The 16,603-nt window shown below is 44.5% G+C and overlaps 1 protein-coding gene across 4 annotated transcripts in view; it reads right to left on the bottom strand.

Annotated features, from left to right (window-relative positions):
* Positions 1-16,603, bottom strand: part of LOC147611834 (uncharacterized) — a 164,028-nt gene that overhangs the window by 122,015 nt on the left and 25,410 nt on the right. For 3 of the 4 annotated variants that reach the window (XM_086783681.1, XM_086783682.1, XM_086783683.1), the window contains exons 2-5: positions 15,876-16,040; positions 15,535-15,665; positions 11,802-11,886; positions 8,625-8,678 (exon numbers count right to left, since the gene is read on the bottom strand). In XM_086783681.1, the coding sequence (XP_086639807.1) occupies positions 8,625-8,678; positions 11,802-11,886; positions 15,535-15,665; positions 15,876-16,040 (435 nt within the window). The remainder of the gene's footprint in view (positions 1-8,624; positions 8,679-11,801; positions 11,887-15,534; positions 15,666-15,875; positions 16,041-16,603) is intronic. The other variant, XM_086783684.1, reaches the window with a different exon arrangement.

Below are 16,603 nucleotides of genomic sequence, written 5' to 3'. Positions count from 1 at the left end.
GAGAGTATCACGGTGATTAGTAGTAGTGTGTCAGGACCAATACACAAGGATACAATAATTGGAGTTAGAGATGCATTACCCTGGATCCACTATTTGGAATCTGGATAGTCATGAAAAAGCCTATTTGCATTAAATGTATACACATGATTCAATTCTTTGATTTATGTTTTGCTCTCTCTCTCTCTCTCTCTCTCTCTCTCTCTCTCTCTCTCTCTCTCTCTCTCTCTCTCATACACAGCACTATCGGGGTGAAGCAGGGCTGCCCCTTGTCTCCTACTCTATTTGGTCTATACATTGACGAGATCTCGGATTACATAGACAGACAGCGAGGACCAGGAGCACATTTGGCAGGAGTCCTGATACCGATCCTCTTGTATGCAGATGATATTGTTCTTATTTCTGATTCACCAGAGGGGCTGCAGAGGCATTTGGATGCATTACGGGCCTTTTGCGGACCGGGACCTTACTGTGAACCTTGGAAAGACCAAGGTCGTGATCTTTAACACCTCCTCACAGTGGATAAGTAGATCTGCAGTACAGTTTACATACAGTGGAGAGCCTGAGTATGTTACCTCATATGTATACCTTGGGATCACTTTTGCTGGACCTCAATTCTCGATGCCGAAGGCGGCCGACACTAGATTGATGAGGGGATATGCAGCCCTTGGCTCGCAAGAGAGGCAATGCTCACAGATACAGTTTCAGGAGCCGAGGACAAAGCTTTGGCTATTTGATACTCTAGTTACACCTGCACTACTGTATGGTGCCCCCATCTGGGGTCCTAGCTTATACCACAGCAGGAGACAGAGGACAGAGCCGGCCAAGATAGATACAGAGGAGGTATATGATGGGTGGAAGTCAATGGAGAGGCCCCTAGTGGCGATGATCTCACGCATGATTAGGAGTAAACCATCAGTGCCACATGAGATTGTGCGGGCAGAGATGGGGGCTGCACCGATAGTGACAAAGTCTCTATTCCAGACAGTGACATACTGGCATAGGCTATGGGAGCTTCCACTTGATAGATACCCCCGGCTAGCCCTAGAGTCCTCGAGACAGTTGACACTTGAGGGAGATACAGAGTGCTGGTATGCACAGGTAGGCACTTGGTTTGGCATGCACGGTATGCAGATGGAGGCACTCCCCCCCTTCCAGTACAGCATAGAGGCCCCGTCATTTGCTCTCAGCCACACAGAGCGGAACAGGGTTATCAGGAAGGACATTGTCAGACTGGATTCTCAGAGGACATGGAGTTCACCTAGTCGTCCACTAGGGACGAAGATGGCCTTCTACAGAGATCACTCCTATGCCTGACAGAGGATGGGTTCATCATCCGTCCACGCTACATGGACATACACCTATCCTTTGGGGTGAGATAAGCGATCGGCCAGATCCGCACCTCATCCCACCAGCTGAGAGTGGAGACTGCCAGATATGGACCTAGGGCGACCACACTAGAGGACAAGATATGGGCCTAGGGCGACCGCACTAGAGGCCAAGATATGCCAGCTCTGTCACACAGAGCCCGAGACAGAGGACCATTACATATGCCGATGCCCTGTATACTATGAGATTCGGGGGAGGTTCCACTGCCTCTTACGAGCTGGGTTCAGACCACTTTCCAGGATCATGGACTTCCCGGATCAGAGATGTCTGGGACTTTTTCTTCTAGAGCTCCATAGACACAGGGAGCCCTTAGTGAGATCCAGATCAGCTGTACTTGCTCGAGGACCAGCACAGAGAGCTCTCACCGACTTCTTCCATAGCAACACTCCGAGGACCGATCCACCCATCATACCCAGACCATAGGCTAGTGTAGGAGCTCGGCCGAGAGGTGTGACACTCGACAGAGCCACTGAGTTATGCAAAGCTCGACGCCCCAGACCCATGGCCCTCACCCACGGCCACGCCACCATAGGAAGATCCAGGCCATCATCTCCCATCATCGCAGGACCTTCTCGCGCTAGCTCAGTTTTACCACCTTGAGCACCATGTCACAGCGGCCCATGAGGGATGTATTAGGGTGATATGAAAGCTCTCTGCTCATGTACCTAGATCAGATTTTAAAGTTCTAGATTTTTGTTATCTTTCTTTATTACTATTTTGTACCCAGGATGATGTACCTCATGGATATGATGTAACCTTTTGGTCTCATGGATCATTTTGGCCTTTTGAAGACGTTAATACAACTTTCTTTCTTTTTTTCATGAAATGGTGTTTTATATTATATGTTAAAATGTACATCAGTCACATGGCTCACACAAAACCTATGGCCCCAAAAAAACCCCCACAAAAGATCCTCTACTAAAGGATCATGACCATGCAAACCTGTACACTAATAAGAAAGCCTCCTAGCCAAATAAGCATCCCAGATAAAAGCATCAAAGATGAGCCAGCCGAGCCGTCGTAGACCATAACGAAATAACATCTGCATCCAGTAGCTGAGCTGAGAGAAGAGAAGAAAACTGCCAAAGCAACAAACCGCGGATACGTAGAATGTGCCCATGTATTCCAGACAAGGAATCAAAGATGAACCCATTCCGTGTAGTCCAAATATGCCAAAGTCCTGTCCATCTAAGGAAATGGAATATCACAAGGTAATGGCTTGAGGACAAATCCCAAATATCCACTGATGAGCCGAAACAGTAGACCTCTCTACTGCCTCCCAAACGCGAGAGACAAAAGACAAAATCTGACGGGCCACTGGACAACTCATGAACAGATGCATAACTGTTTCAGTGCATGTCGTGCAGCAGAAGCAAGAGGCCAATGTAATTTTACGACGGCTGAGCTGATCCCGTGTAGGTAACCCTCCCACCAACATCCTCCAAATGAAAACCTTACCTTGGTAAGGGAGTTTAGATTGCCAACCATGCATAAGAGTTTTCTGCCACCATGATTTAGACTTGTGCAATCCCCACACCTTATTGGCCTTGGCTGAAACCCAATCTTTCTCTGATACGAGCTTATGATAGACCTGGTTAGCTGAAAGTGATATCAAGTCACCAGATTTACATAGTGCCCAATCAAGCCAAGGCTGATCTGCAGATGGCCGAGGCAATGGAGTAGAAGGCTCAACTGCATGCATGATGTCAACCCATAGTGGCTGAAATGTCTGAGGAACCTTAAAGTGCTGCCGAATACGACGAAACGAATATGGCCTGTCATCACGACCAGGTATCACAACATCTCGAATTCTAACCAAGCCCAACCTGACCATGTGGTTGAGTCGTATGCGTGAAGCATCTCTGCCTGGCCAAACAATGACACGCGACTCCACAAATGTTTCGAACTGCAAAGAGTTCAAAAGTAGTCTTTCATGACCAGGATCCCACCGAGTCAATAGTAGAACTTCATGCCAAGAAAGGAGAATATGCGATAAAATGTGAGATGAGCGAATACGGACAGGATGAGCCGCATTCACAATGTCCCACCATGAAGCCTGCACACGTGTCTGTCCATGTGACAATCCCTCCAACTCAATCAAGTCACGAGCCATGAATACCCAATGCTGCTCCAGCAAACACATATCCTGAAAAAGCGCCCACCTACGCGCCACCATATGCAAGCGGACATCCAGTAAAGCAACCCCACCCATTCTTTTGGGCATCGTAATGTGATTCCAAGCTATCCATGTTTGACCCATAATATTTCCTTGCCTCTTCCACAGCATAAACCGAATGGGAGCAACCAAACGGAGAAGAGATTTGTGCGTCCAAGGTAGCAAAGGCAAAAAATAGGAAATCATGCTAAGCATTATAACCTGAGCTACCTTAACCCTCACGTGCATAGGCCACCCTTGAGCTTTCCAATACACAAATTTATCCGAGATCCGAGCAGAAATCCAAACAAGAAGCGCTTGGGGGTCCACATCCACACCCACCGGATACCCAAGATGACGAACAATGTCTCCTGTATGCACCACACACGGCCTTGCCACCCTAATGCCTCAAGATCAAATTCCGTGCATACAATAAGGGCTGATTTTGTTGAATTTATTTTCAGCCCAGAAGCCAATGCAAAATTATTCCAAGCTTCCATTGCTCGATCTATATTGGCTTTTTCGGCCCTGAGAAACATAAAACTGTCATCCGCAAGGGCTTGAGCAACCAATTGCTTGCCATGAGGGAGATGCAAACCAACCACTTCACCATGCGATGCCATAGCATCTAGGCGAGATAACATAGGATGAGTGGCAATGGCAAAGAAAAGAGGGCTAAGAGGACAGCCTTGCCAGAGAGAACGGGTGAGAGAAATACCATCCGAAAGTCCTCCATTGAGCATAATCCGCGTGATAGAGCCAGAGCCAAGTAAATGCACCAAATTAGCCATTTTGGGACCAAAGTCCATGGCCGTCATTAACTGAGAAAGGAAAGACCAGCTGACATGATCAAAAGCTTTTTCAAGATCCAGCTGCACCATCACAATCTCTTGCTTCTTTGCCTTGGCATAATCCACTCCAATTTGAACATTAAGAATATTATGCCAAATATTCCTGCCATGCACAAATCCATATTGATATGGATGAATAAGAGTAGGAAGCACCTTCTGCAAGCGATTGGCAAAAATCTTTGTAAAGATTTTATACATAATACCCATAAGTGAGATCGGGCGCCATTGAGCCAAAGAAGTAGGCGAAGGGACTTTAGGCAACAAACGAAGTATGCCCAACTTCCAATCGGCAGGCATATATCCCTCATCCCAAACCCTTTGACAAATAAGCGTCAAAGGCTCTGCGAGCTGATCAGCATATTTTCGAAAAAACTCATTTGTCAAACCATCCCAACCAGGGCTCTTTCCCATGGGAAGTTTGGAGAGAACAGCTTCCACTTCCCCTTGAGTAACAAGAGCATCAAGCTGAACCGCCACATCAGGGTCAACTTGATATCGTACTTCAGCAAACAATGACTCCCTTGCAGCCAGGACAGCCGGCGAGACATCCTCTCGAGGGACAAGCAAATCTTCATAAAACCTGATGCAATGCTGAATAACCTCAGAAGGTTGAGTAACAAGGTTGCCTTGGGCATCCATCAGCCTAACAATATTCTCACGCATATGTTTTTGATGCAACTTATCATAGAAGCGATGAGATTGACAGTTAGCATCCCGCAAAGCATCAAGACGTGCAAGTAGTTTAAAGCGAACATATTTTGCTTCCTGCACCCTAGATAGCTCCTTTTTCAGCCATTCTATGGCATCCACAACTTCAGCATCCATAGAGTCAGTAAACATGAACGCCTGCAAGCCCTTTAAAAGCGACTCAAGAAGAGCCACATGCTGTTTTTGTATAGAGGCATTAGCAAGACCATAATGCTGCGCTAATTTCCGAGTGTTGGTAAGGAACACTGGCCAAGCATGATAATCAACCATGGACACTCTTGTGGAGAAATGTCGTATCAACTGACGCATATAAACATCAAAAACTTCATGCTCCAAAAAAGTGTGATTTAAGCGCAAAGGCAACCGTCCCAGCAACAAGCCTTTATATGCATCCACAGGATGATAGACCATTTCAAACACAAGCGGCCAATGATCCGAGAAAACCTGTTGCTGATCAACCATCATAGTAAGAACCTCTGGCAAAAAGAGATCTTGATGTAAAATATACATCCTATCCAATCTAGCATAAGTGCCCCGAAACTGTTGTGAGGCATAAGTGTAACCCCTTTCATCTGGATGCAACCAAGACCACATGTCTTGTTTTAGTGACCTTGCTGCAAAAGCTTCCCACACCATTCTCTCCGGGCCATCCATTACAGAATGAGGCGACGTGGCTTGCTCCCTGGAGACACACATATTAAAGTCTCCCATCACAAAGCCAGGATGAGAGATTGAAAGAGCACACAAGTCATTCCACAGCAAACAGCGTGCACGAGCATTATTTGGAGCATACACCCCTAACAACCATAAAGGCGTATCATCCCAAACAATCTATATCACTAGAAATCTTCCATGAACATCTTGAATCACAAGAGAAGGCTGAAACTGCGGCGAACGAACAGCAAACATAACACCTGACTGCGAAGCAGGATGTCCGTTGTAGAAAACATGAAACCCCTTATATACATAGGCTTTGCCAGCCAACTTATGCTGCTTATGTTCAACTGCACACAAAACATCCCAACCATGACAAAAAGTTGTACGCCAAAGCCTGAACTACTTTTGGCGCGAAGAAATACCCTTTACATTCCATTGTACAATTTTCATAAGCCTTCCCAGAAAAGGAATCAACAAGGCTGTATACTAGGCCCAAGACAATCTGCCAAATCACGAACCTTTTGAAGCATTGCATTTTTAGACATGGTATTTGTGATCTCAGACTGCCCTTGGAGTTCCTGAGCACGTGCCGAAGGGTAATGACCATCCCATGGCGAGATGACCTGACCCTTCGAACCAAACACAAGAAGCAATTGTTGTTGTGCTTCTTTTGTTAGGCGCCTTCTAATAGGATAGCGTTCTACTCTATCCACCCCAAGAGCCCCTGTACCCTAAGAAAGTTGGCCTCCCGGCCTCTCAATCCTGGTCTGTTGCTAGGCACCTGAACCCAAAGGGCGACGAGCATATGTATGTAAGGGCCCCTGATGAGTACGCAAAGGCCCCCGCCAAACAGCATCTGAGAAATCCCCCCGCGGGGCAACAAATCGTGTCTTTTTACCACGTACTTCCACCCATGGCTGCTCAACCTCATTCTGAACATCCACATGTACATCCATGTGTTGGGCATCATGTAAAGGAGCATCATGCTCATCTTCCACGGGCAACTGCCCATCAACGATATCCTTGGTAGCAACAACTTGTTCTTTCTTAGGACATTCGGAGACAAAGTGGCCCATCTCACCACATTTGAAACAGTGGCCAGCAAATGTATCCCACATCAATTCATACATTAAAGGTTGCAGCCCAGCCATATTGACACGCAAATGTGTCGGCCTAGGTCTCCCAGTATCCCAGCACCTGAACCCAAAGGGCGACGAGCATATGTATGTAAGGGCCCCTGCTAAGTACGCAAAGGCCCCCGCCAAACAGCATCTGAGAAATCCCCCCGCGGGGCAACAAATCGTGTCTTTTTACCACGTACTTCCACCCATGGCTGCTCAACCTCATTCTGAACATCCACATGTACATCCATGTGTTGGGCATCATGTAAAGGAGCATCATGCTCATCTTCCACGGGCAACTGCCCATCAACGATATCCTTGGTAGCAACAACTTGTTCTTTCTTAGGACATTCGGAGACAAAGTGGCCCATCTCACCACATTTGAAACATTGGCCAGCAAATGTATCCCACATCAATTCATACATTAAAGGTTGCAGCCCAGCCATATTGACACGCAAATGTGTCGGCCTAGGTCTCCCAGTATCCCAGAACATGCATAGACGATTTCGGTTTCTAGATATCATTCGAAGCACCACCAAGACATCACCGATACCTCGCATGAGACTTGGTAAAACACACCAAAACATTGGTGGGAATTGTTTCACTTCAATCCAAACTAGGCAAGCCTGGCGCAACATATCTTGGTACTCTGCCATAGGCTTCCACGGAACCACATGAACCAACTGCCCATCCAAAAAGAGTGGCACCTGCTCCAAAACTGCCCTACGGGCTTCCGAAGTGCGAAAAAGTATTTCATAAAAGCCTCTCGGACCATCATAAATCTCCTCAAGTACCTCAGGCGACACCAAGCGGCCCAACCATGCTCTAAGACGAGGCAACAACGGAATACGCCAAGTAAAGAAGAAGATAGCAGCACGATCATGAAAATCTGCTAGCTGTTGTAGCAACAAAGGAGTCTCCATGCATACATCAGCCACACCACCATTATCTACTGCAGCCATTTGCACGCTATTTGCCTTCACATATTCTTGCAGAAGCTCACCAGTGATCTGCAGCAAACGTGCAAACTCCGGAGAAGGTACCTCAGAACTTTCCTCTACATTCTCTCCAACATTCACCGGAGTGTAGCTTGCATCAACATCAAGCCTTTGACGTTTTTGTTGCTCCGAGGCATCTGAAGCATAACCCACATCCTTCTCGATCATCTCCTCAATAAGATCCATGTTAAGGCTATTGGCAGCCATGCCACCAACAGCAGCAGCCGGGTCATTCAAATCCATGTACAAAAGCAAAGAAAACCCATTCTCTCAAACCCTAATTCAGCACCTGAAAACCCTAATTCAGCACCTGCAAACCCTAATTCAGCAGCTGCAAACCCTAAATCAGTAGCTGAAAACCCTAAATCAGCACCTGAACATGGTGTCGACAACACGTTCTGTGGAGTTCCTCCGTGCTTTTCACCTGATCTAGAGATCGTTGTTGATGCTGTTGTGAGTTGCGATTGAAAGACAAACAGCAGCCAAAAGTTCTGATGAAGAGGTTGTCGTGTCAGTAACGCCAACGTGGCGAGGCTGGCCGCTACAAGAGCTGTAAGCCTAACGCCTAGGTCTTCTCTCTATCTTGTCTGCTCTCTCTCTCTCTCTCTCTCTCTCTCTCTCAGAGACACACACACACACACACAAGTTATGATGCACATCCCAATTTAATCACTTGATGTTAAAATGTTTACCGAAAAAACAACTCTGGAAAGTTATTTATCTTGCAAGCGTTCTCTTGAAAACTTGCCTCAATGTCATTTTCGGCATTTGTGCTGACTAATAGACCTTGATTGTTAAAAAACTGCAAATAGAAACAAGCAAACATGTAAGCGAGAGCTCACAGTTTTTGAATATGATATAAACGATGTGATTTTTCAAAGTTACTCCTCTTCAGGTCGGTCAATTCGGATTTATATAAATGCACACTACTCTTGTTTAGATAAAATGCATTTGCAATTTAAAGCTTTAACAAGCCTAGCACAACTATGAGTTTTGAACTTTACGTAGAGTTCACTGACTGGAAACAAAAATTGTCACTCTCCCACATGGATATTTGGTACAAAGCTTTGGAAGATATGATTTATGTGGCTTGCAAAATGAACATGTCAACATGACTTGTTTTTGCCATTGCTTAGAATTTTGCATACGAATCTATGTGGATTTTGAGGAACCCTGCATGTGTGGGCGTAAAGCTAATGTTACGTGTTAAATTAATTTTATGGATGTTGCATGTAGTTTTATTTTTTTATTATCGTATTATGTGCTAACCTTGGTTTTGTAGGTACTAAGTTTTTTACAAAACAGACGCCTATTGTGTGCTTACCTTAATTCTTTGGGTACTGAGGTTTTAACAAAACAAAAGCCCAAGGATTAACGATTGGCAAAACTGTGGGAGAAAAACAAACACTAAGAAAAAGAAATTGGAAATAAGCAGGGAAAAGCACACATGGGTGTATAAAATCCTGAAATTTTTTTGCAGAAAAGAGACTTCTATCTATTAATATAAAATCATACAAAGGGAGATCTCAAATTTGAAGCTGATTTTGGAGATTGCTTGGTCAAAGAGAGAATGAGTTGGCGAGGAGTGAGGAAGGATGGCACTTGTTGTCGAAGAGAGAGAAGTGTTGCCGCTTTGTGGAGCGCTTTTTGCCCAAGAGAGAGAGTAGACGTGCCGAGGAGAGAGGATTGCTTTTAGTCAAAGAGAGGGTAGATGTGGGAGAGCTTTTTTCCGAAGAGAGGGTAGATGTGTACAAGAACGATTACAACTGAATGTTCTCCGTACGAATAGAACCTGATCTCTGCCAAATGCTGCTGTTAGCCCAATGTTCTCAGCCCAACGATGACTGCAGACAAATTTCCCAGCGCTTACCCTTGCCCTTCAGATGGGTAAGCTCCTGAAAATAAAAGATGGAAAAACAGGAGCCCAAGCGTCCCTTATATAAGGAGACGTTTAATATAACTCTTTCTTTCACTTTCTCCTTCCCACATGTTTTTTTTCATCTATCTTACCCCATCCACACTTTCTTTCTTTCTTTCTTCGACCTTTTTTCTCTCTCCAACTTTAGTGCACAGTTTTTCTTTTCTCTCTTTGAGATTGACATTGACACCTTTTCCTTTTTCCCCTCTCTTTGTCGTTCTTTGCCACCTCCATCTTCTCTCTCCTCGACACTCCATGCACATTTTCTCTCTTCCCCTTCTTCTCTCGCACCTCCACTTTCTCTCTTCTTGACACCATCTTCTCTCTCCTCAACATGCGCAACACCTTCGCTTTTGTTCTTTCACCAAGATGCCTGCCTCCTCCCGTTGCTTCCGGTGGCTAGCCAGCCCACACATTCCAAAGACCCAATGGGTCTATGAGACCAAAGTGATACAATGCTATCCATGGTATGTCTCAACATCAGAAAAAACAACAAAGAGAGAGAGAGAGAGAAAACGGACGGAGATGTATGAAGAGAAGTGCGGAAAAGTGTGTGCAGAACACTATGGCTGTTGGGTGCCACAGTGCTGTCAAAGGCGGCCTAGACAGATGGAAGGTGCTGTAGTGTGCTGGAAATGACAAGGAGAGAAAAAGGTGGGTAGGTAGACGAGGGGAGAGAAGAGGAGCAAAATGTGAAGATGCTAAAGAGAGGACCGAAAAAAAAGAAAGGAAAAAATGTGCCTCTGCCTGAAAGACAGTTTTCAGGCAGGATTTCCCCCCCCCCCCCCCCCCCCCCCCCATCAATATGGGCCTACCAAGAGATGGTTTTCAGGCCTAGCTTGCAGATAGAGATTGAGTCTCAATCATTCATCAACGTGCATGGTGCTTTCCTAGTCGGAGCCTTGTACCATCAAGAAGTGGCATTTGCAAGGGTTGAGGCACACGTGGGATGACTTGACACTTGTCGAAGATTTGGGCTAGTTGGAGGAGGTGCTCACTGAAAGCTTCTAAGCATGAGGAGAGGCAGGTGCAGTTAAGTTGAAGAAATCATCCACAAAAGTGTGGAGGAGTCCAAGGAGAAATAAAGATCTTGGTGACAATCCTCTGGAATGTTGCTGGTGCATTGCACAGCCCAAATGGCATCTAGATGTATGTGTCCCCCACTGGGTGACAAATGTTGTCCTGGCACGATCATCTAGATGAATGGCGACTTGAACCCATCCATAAAGTTGTAGAGGGAATGTCAAGCTACATCCTCCAGAACTCTGTCCATGAATGGAAGAAAAAACCCATCTTTTACAGTCACTTTGTTAAGAGAGCGGAAATCTACATATACCCAAATTTTGTTGGACTTTTTCTTGGGTGTGATGACCATGGGGGACAGCCAGTCGGAGTGCATTCAAATGCACATCATATTAAAAGATATGGGAGAGATACCGTTGCCTCTCCTTAAACAGGGTTTTGGCCTTTGTCATGAGTGATGATGCATTACAGAGGTCAATGGTGCCTAGGATTTTCCTGCTAGAGATGTATCACCATCCGCAGACTCAGATGTTGCTACATGCCACAGCACAGACACTGCATGACACCACCCAAACCATTATCATCGAGTTCTTTGGCCCTCACCCGGCAACAGCTAGCATTCCGAGGAGACAGCCAGCTCTTACCCCTACAGCACGAGAGTACACCCGATGCAAACATGTATTTTGCACATGTGGTGTTATGAGAGAGAGAGAGAGAGAGAGAGAGAGAGAGAGAGAGAGAGCACCAACTCTTCAAAGAGCTAGACGCCAACTCCAGATCAAGGGCATACTTCAGCACCATAGAGCCACTCTGCTCTTGAACAAACACAAACTAATTGAGCCATTTTTTTCCCCAGCGTTGAGATCCTGCGAATCAATCAGAATTTCTGCCTCTCTGGTCTCAACCCCTATTTTTTGGAGGGTTAGGAGGGAGCAGTTTCCTTATGAAGACATTCCTGTGCAATGTCAATTTCTTGATTCTAACCTGTAAAAATCGAATGGGAGATTGTTTGGAAGACTGTAGAAAGATCTCCAACCCTGCAACACCAAACACCTTGATTCGCCCATCCCTAAGTACGCAAAAGAGGCAGAAATAAGTCAACGTCAGATTCAACAGCTTGAGCTATTATTGAAATATGTTCCTAGTTCCCAATCTTGTAGATAATATTGACACACGCTATTAAAGAAAAATCTAGCCAGTTACCCAAAGAGGAGGCAGCAAGACTCAAAAAGGATTTACTAGCTTTTCCATTAGAAACGTCACACTCATTGAAGGTTACCTCAATCCCTTGGAATGACATCAATGCAAGATTATGAGATTAGTTCTTGAACTATCAATACAAACATGTTTGAAGTTATGCATTGCCTGCAATTTTCCCCCTCAATATTCTAACAAAGCACACAAAAATAACTACAACTTCAAAGCAGTGCCATTTATCCTGCACATATGACACACTCATAAGTATACATCCTATCCCAATTTTTTGTTGTGGGGTTCTTTGCACGCAAATTAAAGGCATAACCTCACTAACAATCATCCTCACATTTCATATATCGACTCCTTCCAGCTGAAGCACACATAAGGCTATCAATTCACCACCTAAATCTCATACCACATGCTAGAGCTCTATAAGCTGACCCATTGTCACACCACTTGTTGCTCCCCGTGGCTATTACATGAACATTCTCCTCTCACTAGCTTGCATATAGACTCCTAAAGAGTACTTTACTTAATATGCATCCACTCAGATATGGAGAAGGCATCTGTCCATTAGTTCAAGCTAAAGGCAGACCACTCCTCTCTAAGCACTGTCTCGTTTGTGGAGAAGTCACATATCAAAAACATCCACATTTTGATTAATGGTACACATGATAAACTTACTCTCTCCACATTTCTATGACTGCCTTCTACCCACTGGTGTTCACAAGAATGAGATGTCCAAAATGAACTCTAAGCTACCCCTTTTGTAGAGTTTCATGCTACTGGCCAGATTCAGGTCAACCAGCCCTTTTATGACCTCACAAAGATACTAAAAATGTCATTTATTGTGTTCATATTGTGCCCTACTATCGATCCATGTCGTGGGCACCACCAAGCACCTATTGGGCTGCCAAAACAGCCCCCAACAGGCCATACTCTGCCATGTACTTTGCCTAGAAGGCGGCTGTAAATAAGAAGCATGTCACGTGGCACTCACATGGGTGATGCACATGACACTCCAGCTCTTGGTGTACATAATTGGTCCATCCATGTTCCGGAATCTTCCCAAAACATAAATACAAGTGAACACCAAGATAGCTAGTCCTGAGAAAACACACCATGTCAGGCTCCATATGCCATACATGTATTGTCATGTCAAGCTCCATATGCCACACATGTACAATAGAAAACTGAAGCAATGAGGGGTTTTGTGACAAAATAAAAAATGACATTTGATCTCTAAGGATTTTGGATCCCTGAACATTTTACCTAATTCACACAACTATGCAAATGGGTGTTTCTTCCAGTTTAGTTGCACTCATGTGTGTGCATGTCCTTAATTTTATTTTTGGATGGCTTGTTTTGTTTGCCTAGACAATGCCTAAATTTATTGCCTTTGTTGTCCACGGGCCGGGGACTCCTGGGCGGTGGTCTACATGTGTTTTGCGGGTGGTAAGTGCTCTTGAAACTTAATTTATAGCTTTATGTTTTCACATGCTAATAATTATTGATACAAGTCCACACTCACTTATAAGATTATAAGCTCTACACACTGGGCAGGACTATTCTAATACACATGGTGGCCCAAGTATCGGGCACTGGACATCATATGGGCCTATTGCTTGTAGGCGCCCCCTTCTAGACCTAAAAACCACACGAGCTGATATTTCTAGCGGAAAAGCTCTATTACAGGGAGGAGAGGTCGTGTTTGAAGGGTTGCATGCTTTCCAAGTGCTTGGTGGAGCTGGCCGACTTGTTTTGGAGTCCATATCTGCTGGTCGACTGGATCTAAGCTTCCCTAGTGCTGGTCAACTCCTCCCAGGCGTGGGGATCTGCTGGTCAACTCATCCTAGCTGTGCCAGAAAGCTGGTAGTTTCTGCCTATTTGTGCCAGAGGGCTGGTCGACCTGTGGGACAGTTCTCTACCTATTGGCCGACTTATCCAGACATGATCTGCTGGCCGACTCCTTCTGAGGGCAACTGCGGGCTGGTCGATGGCTGGTCGACTTCCTCTTTGGGGGTGGCAAGGTTGGAAACAACCATACAGGGCTGTCCCGGGATGATGTGGGAATGCTCTGGGCTGTCCATAGCTGTCCCACATGTGCTTAAAGCCAGAAAAGCTCTCCTGTTCTTTTGAGGAACTTTGAATTCAGCATATGTTTTGTTTCTGTTTTCATCTTGCACTGGAAGATTCAGGTACATGCCAGTGGAGAATCCTTGGTCACCCATAAGGTTGTATCTGAAGCCGACTCCTTTTTGGTAATCTAACCATAAAGGGAGGGGGGTCAGCCCATCTTCTCGCTCGTAGTGTACTGTACAAAGCTGTCTTTCCTTCTCTCTTTTTCTGGCATGTTTATGTGTTTGAACAGGGTTCATGATAGTTAAGATTTCCGTGTTACAATTTCCCTTCCATTACATATATCATCCTCACAAATTATTCTCTGGCGATACAAAATAATAGAGTATCATGTCCTGTAATTATTCAAAAATCAGTATGCATTGTAAAGAAGGAAAAGAGAAGGTGGAGCACCCAAGGTACTTGGGCACAAGTCACTAACACGGTTCACTAGCTAGCAAGGGGTAGACCAACCCCAACACACCCCCACCCACCCCCCCGCCTATGTAGCCATCATGCACCCCCCTTTGTGCTCATTGCCCCCTATTCATCTCATTACCTTCAGTGCTAAGATATCTTATAGAGTGCTAATTTGGTGATTTGAAAAGGTGCTGACTTCTAAACGAGCTCAAATATCTACCTTTAAGAATGTACATAATTCTCTCTCCGTTGATTGGTGTGGAACATCTACACATGGAGTCTTGCATGCGTGATAGAACAAGGAAGTGAGTACAACTTGGAGTGAATCTACACCTTTGAAGGCAGGGACAAAGGCATATGCTTAGGAAAAGGAGTGACACTTCTACTGACAAAGATTAATGATGGCTGAATTCTAGAGTGTGGTATTGTCACTCCCCACCACACAATGACTTCCAGGAACAAAGATAAAATCATGTGAGCCACAGGGAGTGAGCCCTGCATTGCTATGCTAGTCTCAAGTCTCCCTGCAACCTGTCCCAAAAGATTCTCAGCTTGTGAATCATTAACCGACCAATGTTAACAAAGCACTCATCAAGAGACGTTTTAGTGAATTGGATGTGTGTAAGGCACACATGTACTGGTAATCAGCTCTTTACGTGAGTTCCCCAGAAGAAATGATGTTTTGTGCATTCATGAAAGAACTGAGGGCCAAGAGCTAACAGGTTTCCTAAAGTTGTTTTATGAGAATGACAGATCAAGAAGATCTACTCAAAGCTTGCATATATAACTAGCTTTAAAATTTTTTCTTTCTCTCTCTCTCTCTCTCTCACACACACACACACAAAAAAAATCAACTTTGAATTCCTCACAAGCATTATGCTTACCGATAAAGATGTGAAGTGCAGTCATTTTTACATAAAATGGCACATTAACCATTCCAAGACTTACGTCAAGGCTAAAGAAGTATTGTTACAGTACATACTGTGTGGCGGTTGCCAGCGTGTGCTGCACAGGATCATACGCAACCACACAAGAGGTTGCAGGCATTCCATGATGCATGAGTAGCTGCGGTTGTAGATCTGAATCTTCCAAAGGCCCTTCAATTGATGGAATCTGTTTTAAACATGAAAAGAACCATCTTAAAATTCTATTTCTGAAGCAAATGAGGGTTTCTCATGAGTAGCATGGTTGAAAGTAAAGTTGACATAAGCAATTATCGAACTGCAAGACAACGTTGTTTCATCTAGCTGTTGACCATTGAAATTTCTTTTGACTGAGAAAACCATTGACTGCAAAAAGATCTCCATTGAGTTTACTACCTACCCTCTTAGCTGTTGAAGAACTAAAAGAAAATGACCACGCCTCAGAAGAACACCTCTGTTTTGACCCATTTTTGGAATCCTCTGAGGCATTCCTATGGATGTCAGAAATGTTATGGCCCTGTGTTGGACCATTTGAGTTGGTAAAGCCTCCATTCCAACAATGCTTCTGTGATATTCATAGCACCAAAGTCAGAAGCGTGGATCTTAACATTGGGACTAGTCTCAAATTTTTAAATGTAAATCATGATGAACAAAATCATCGGTAACACTAGCATCAACTGGATCCTACAAAAGATGAGTATTTGATAGAACAGCATCGAGGTCTTGAAGTGGATGGACATATTAGATTTTAAATCTCGTGCAAGATATTCAGAAACATAAAGGTATTTCGAAAGATATGCTGTTTGTGCAAGGTTGAATGAAGCCAAGTAGCAGATTTCCTCTCACAAAACTAGAACAACTAGTCATCAAGAAAATGATTACATTGAAGGACGGCTTTCTATGTGGTTCAAAATTTATTGCATTCCTTACTTCAAATTCATTCATTTGTAGCATTCATTAATTTCATAAAACTCTTTGACCTACAACCTTACTGTATCCTGCTTCTCTTGTTTTGAAAAAAACACATCTTTACTCAAAATGAACAAAACCAAAAGGTAGAACAAGTTGTAGCATTAAAAATTGCTTCAAGTTTATACTGACTGTCATACTTGATGTAGGTGTCCTTGT

Source organism: Cibotium barometz, chromosome 46 (genome assembly GCF_041138505.1).
Source record: "Cibotium barometz isolate CiBa-2024 chromosome 46, ASM4113850v1, whole genome shotgun sequence".
NCBI lineage: Eukaryota > Viridiplantae > Streptophyta > Polypodiopsida > Cyatheales > Cibotiaceae > Cibotium > Cibotium barometz.
This window is presented reverse-complemented; position numbering and strand designations above follow the sequence as displayed.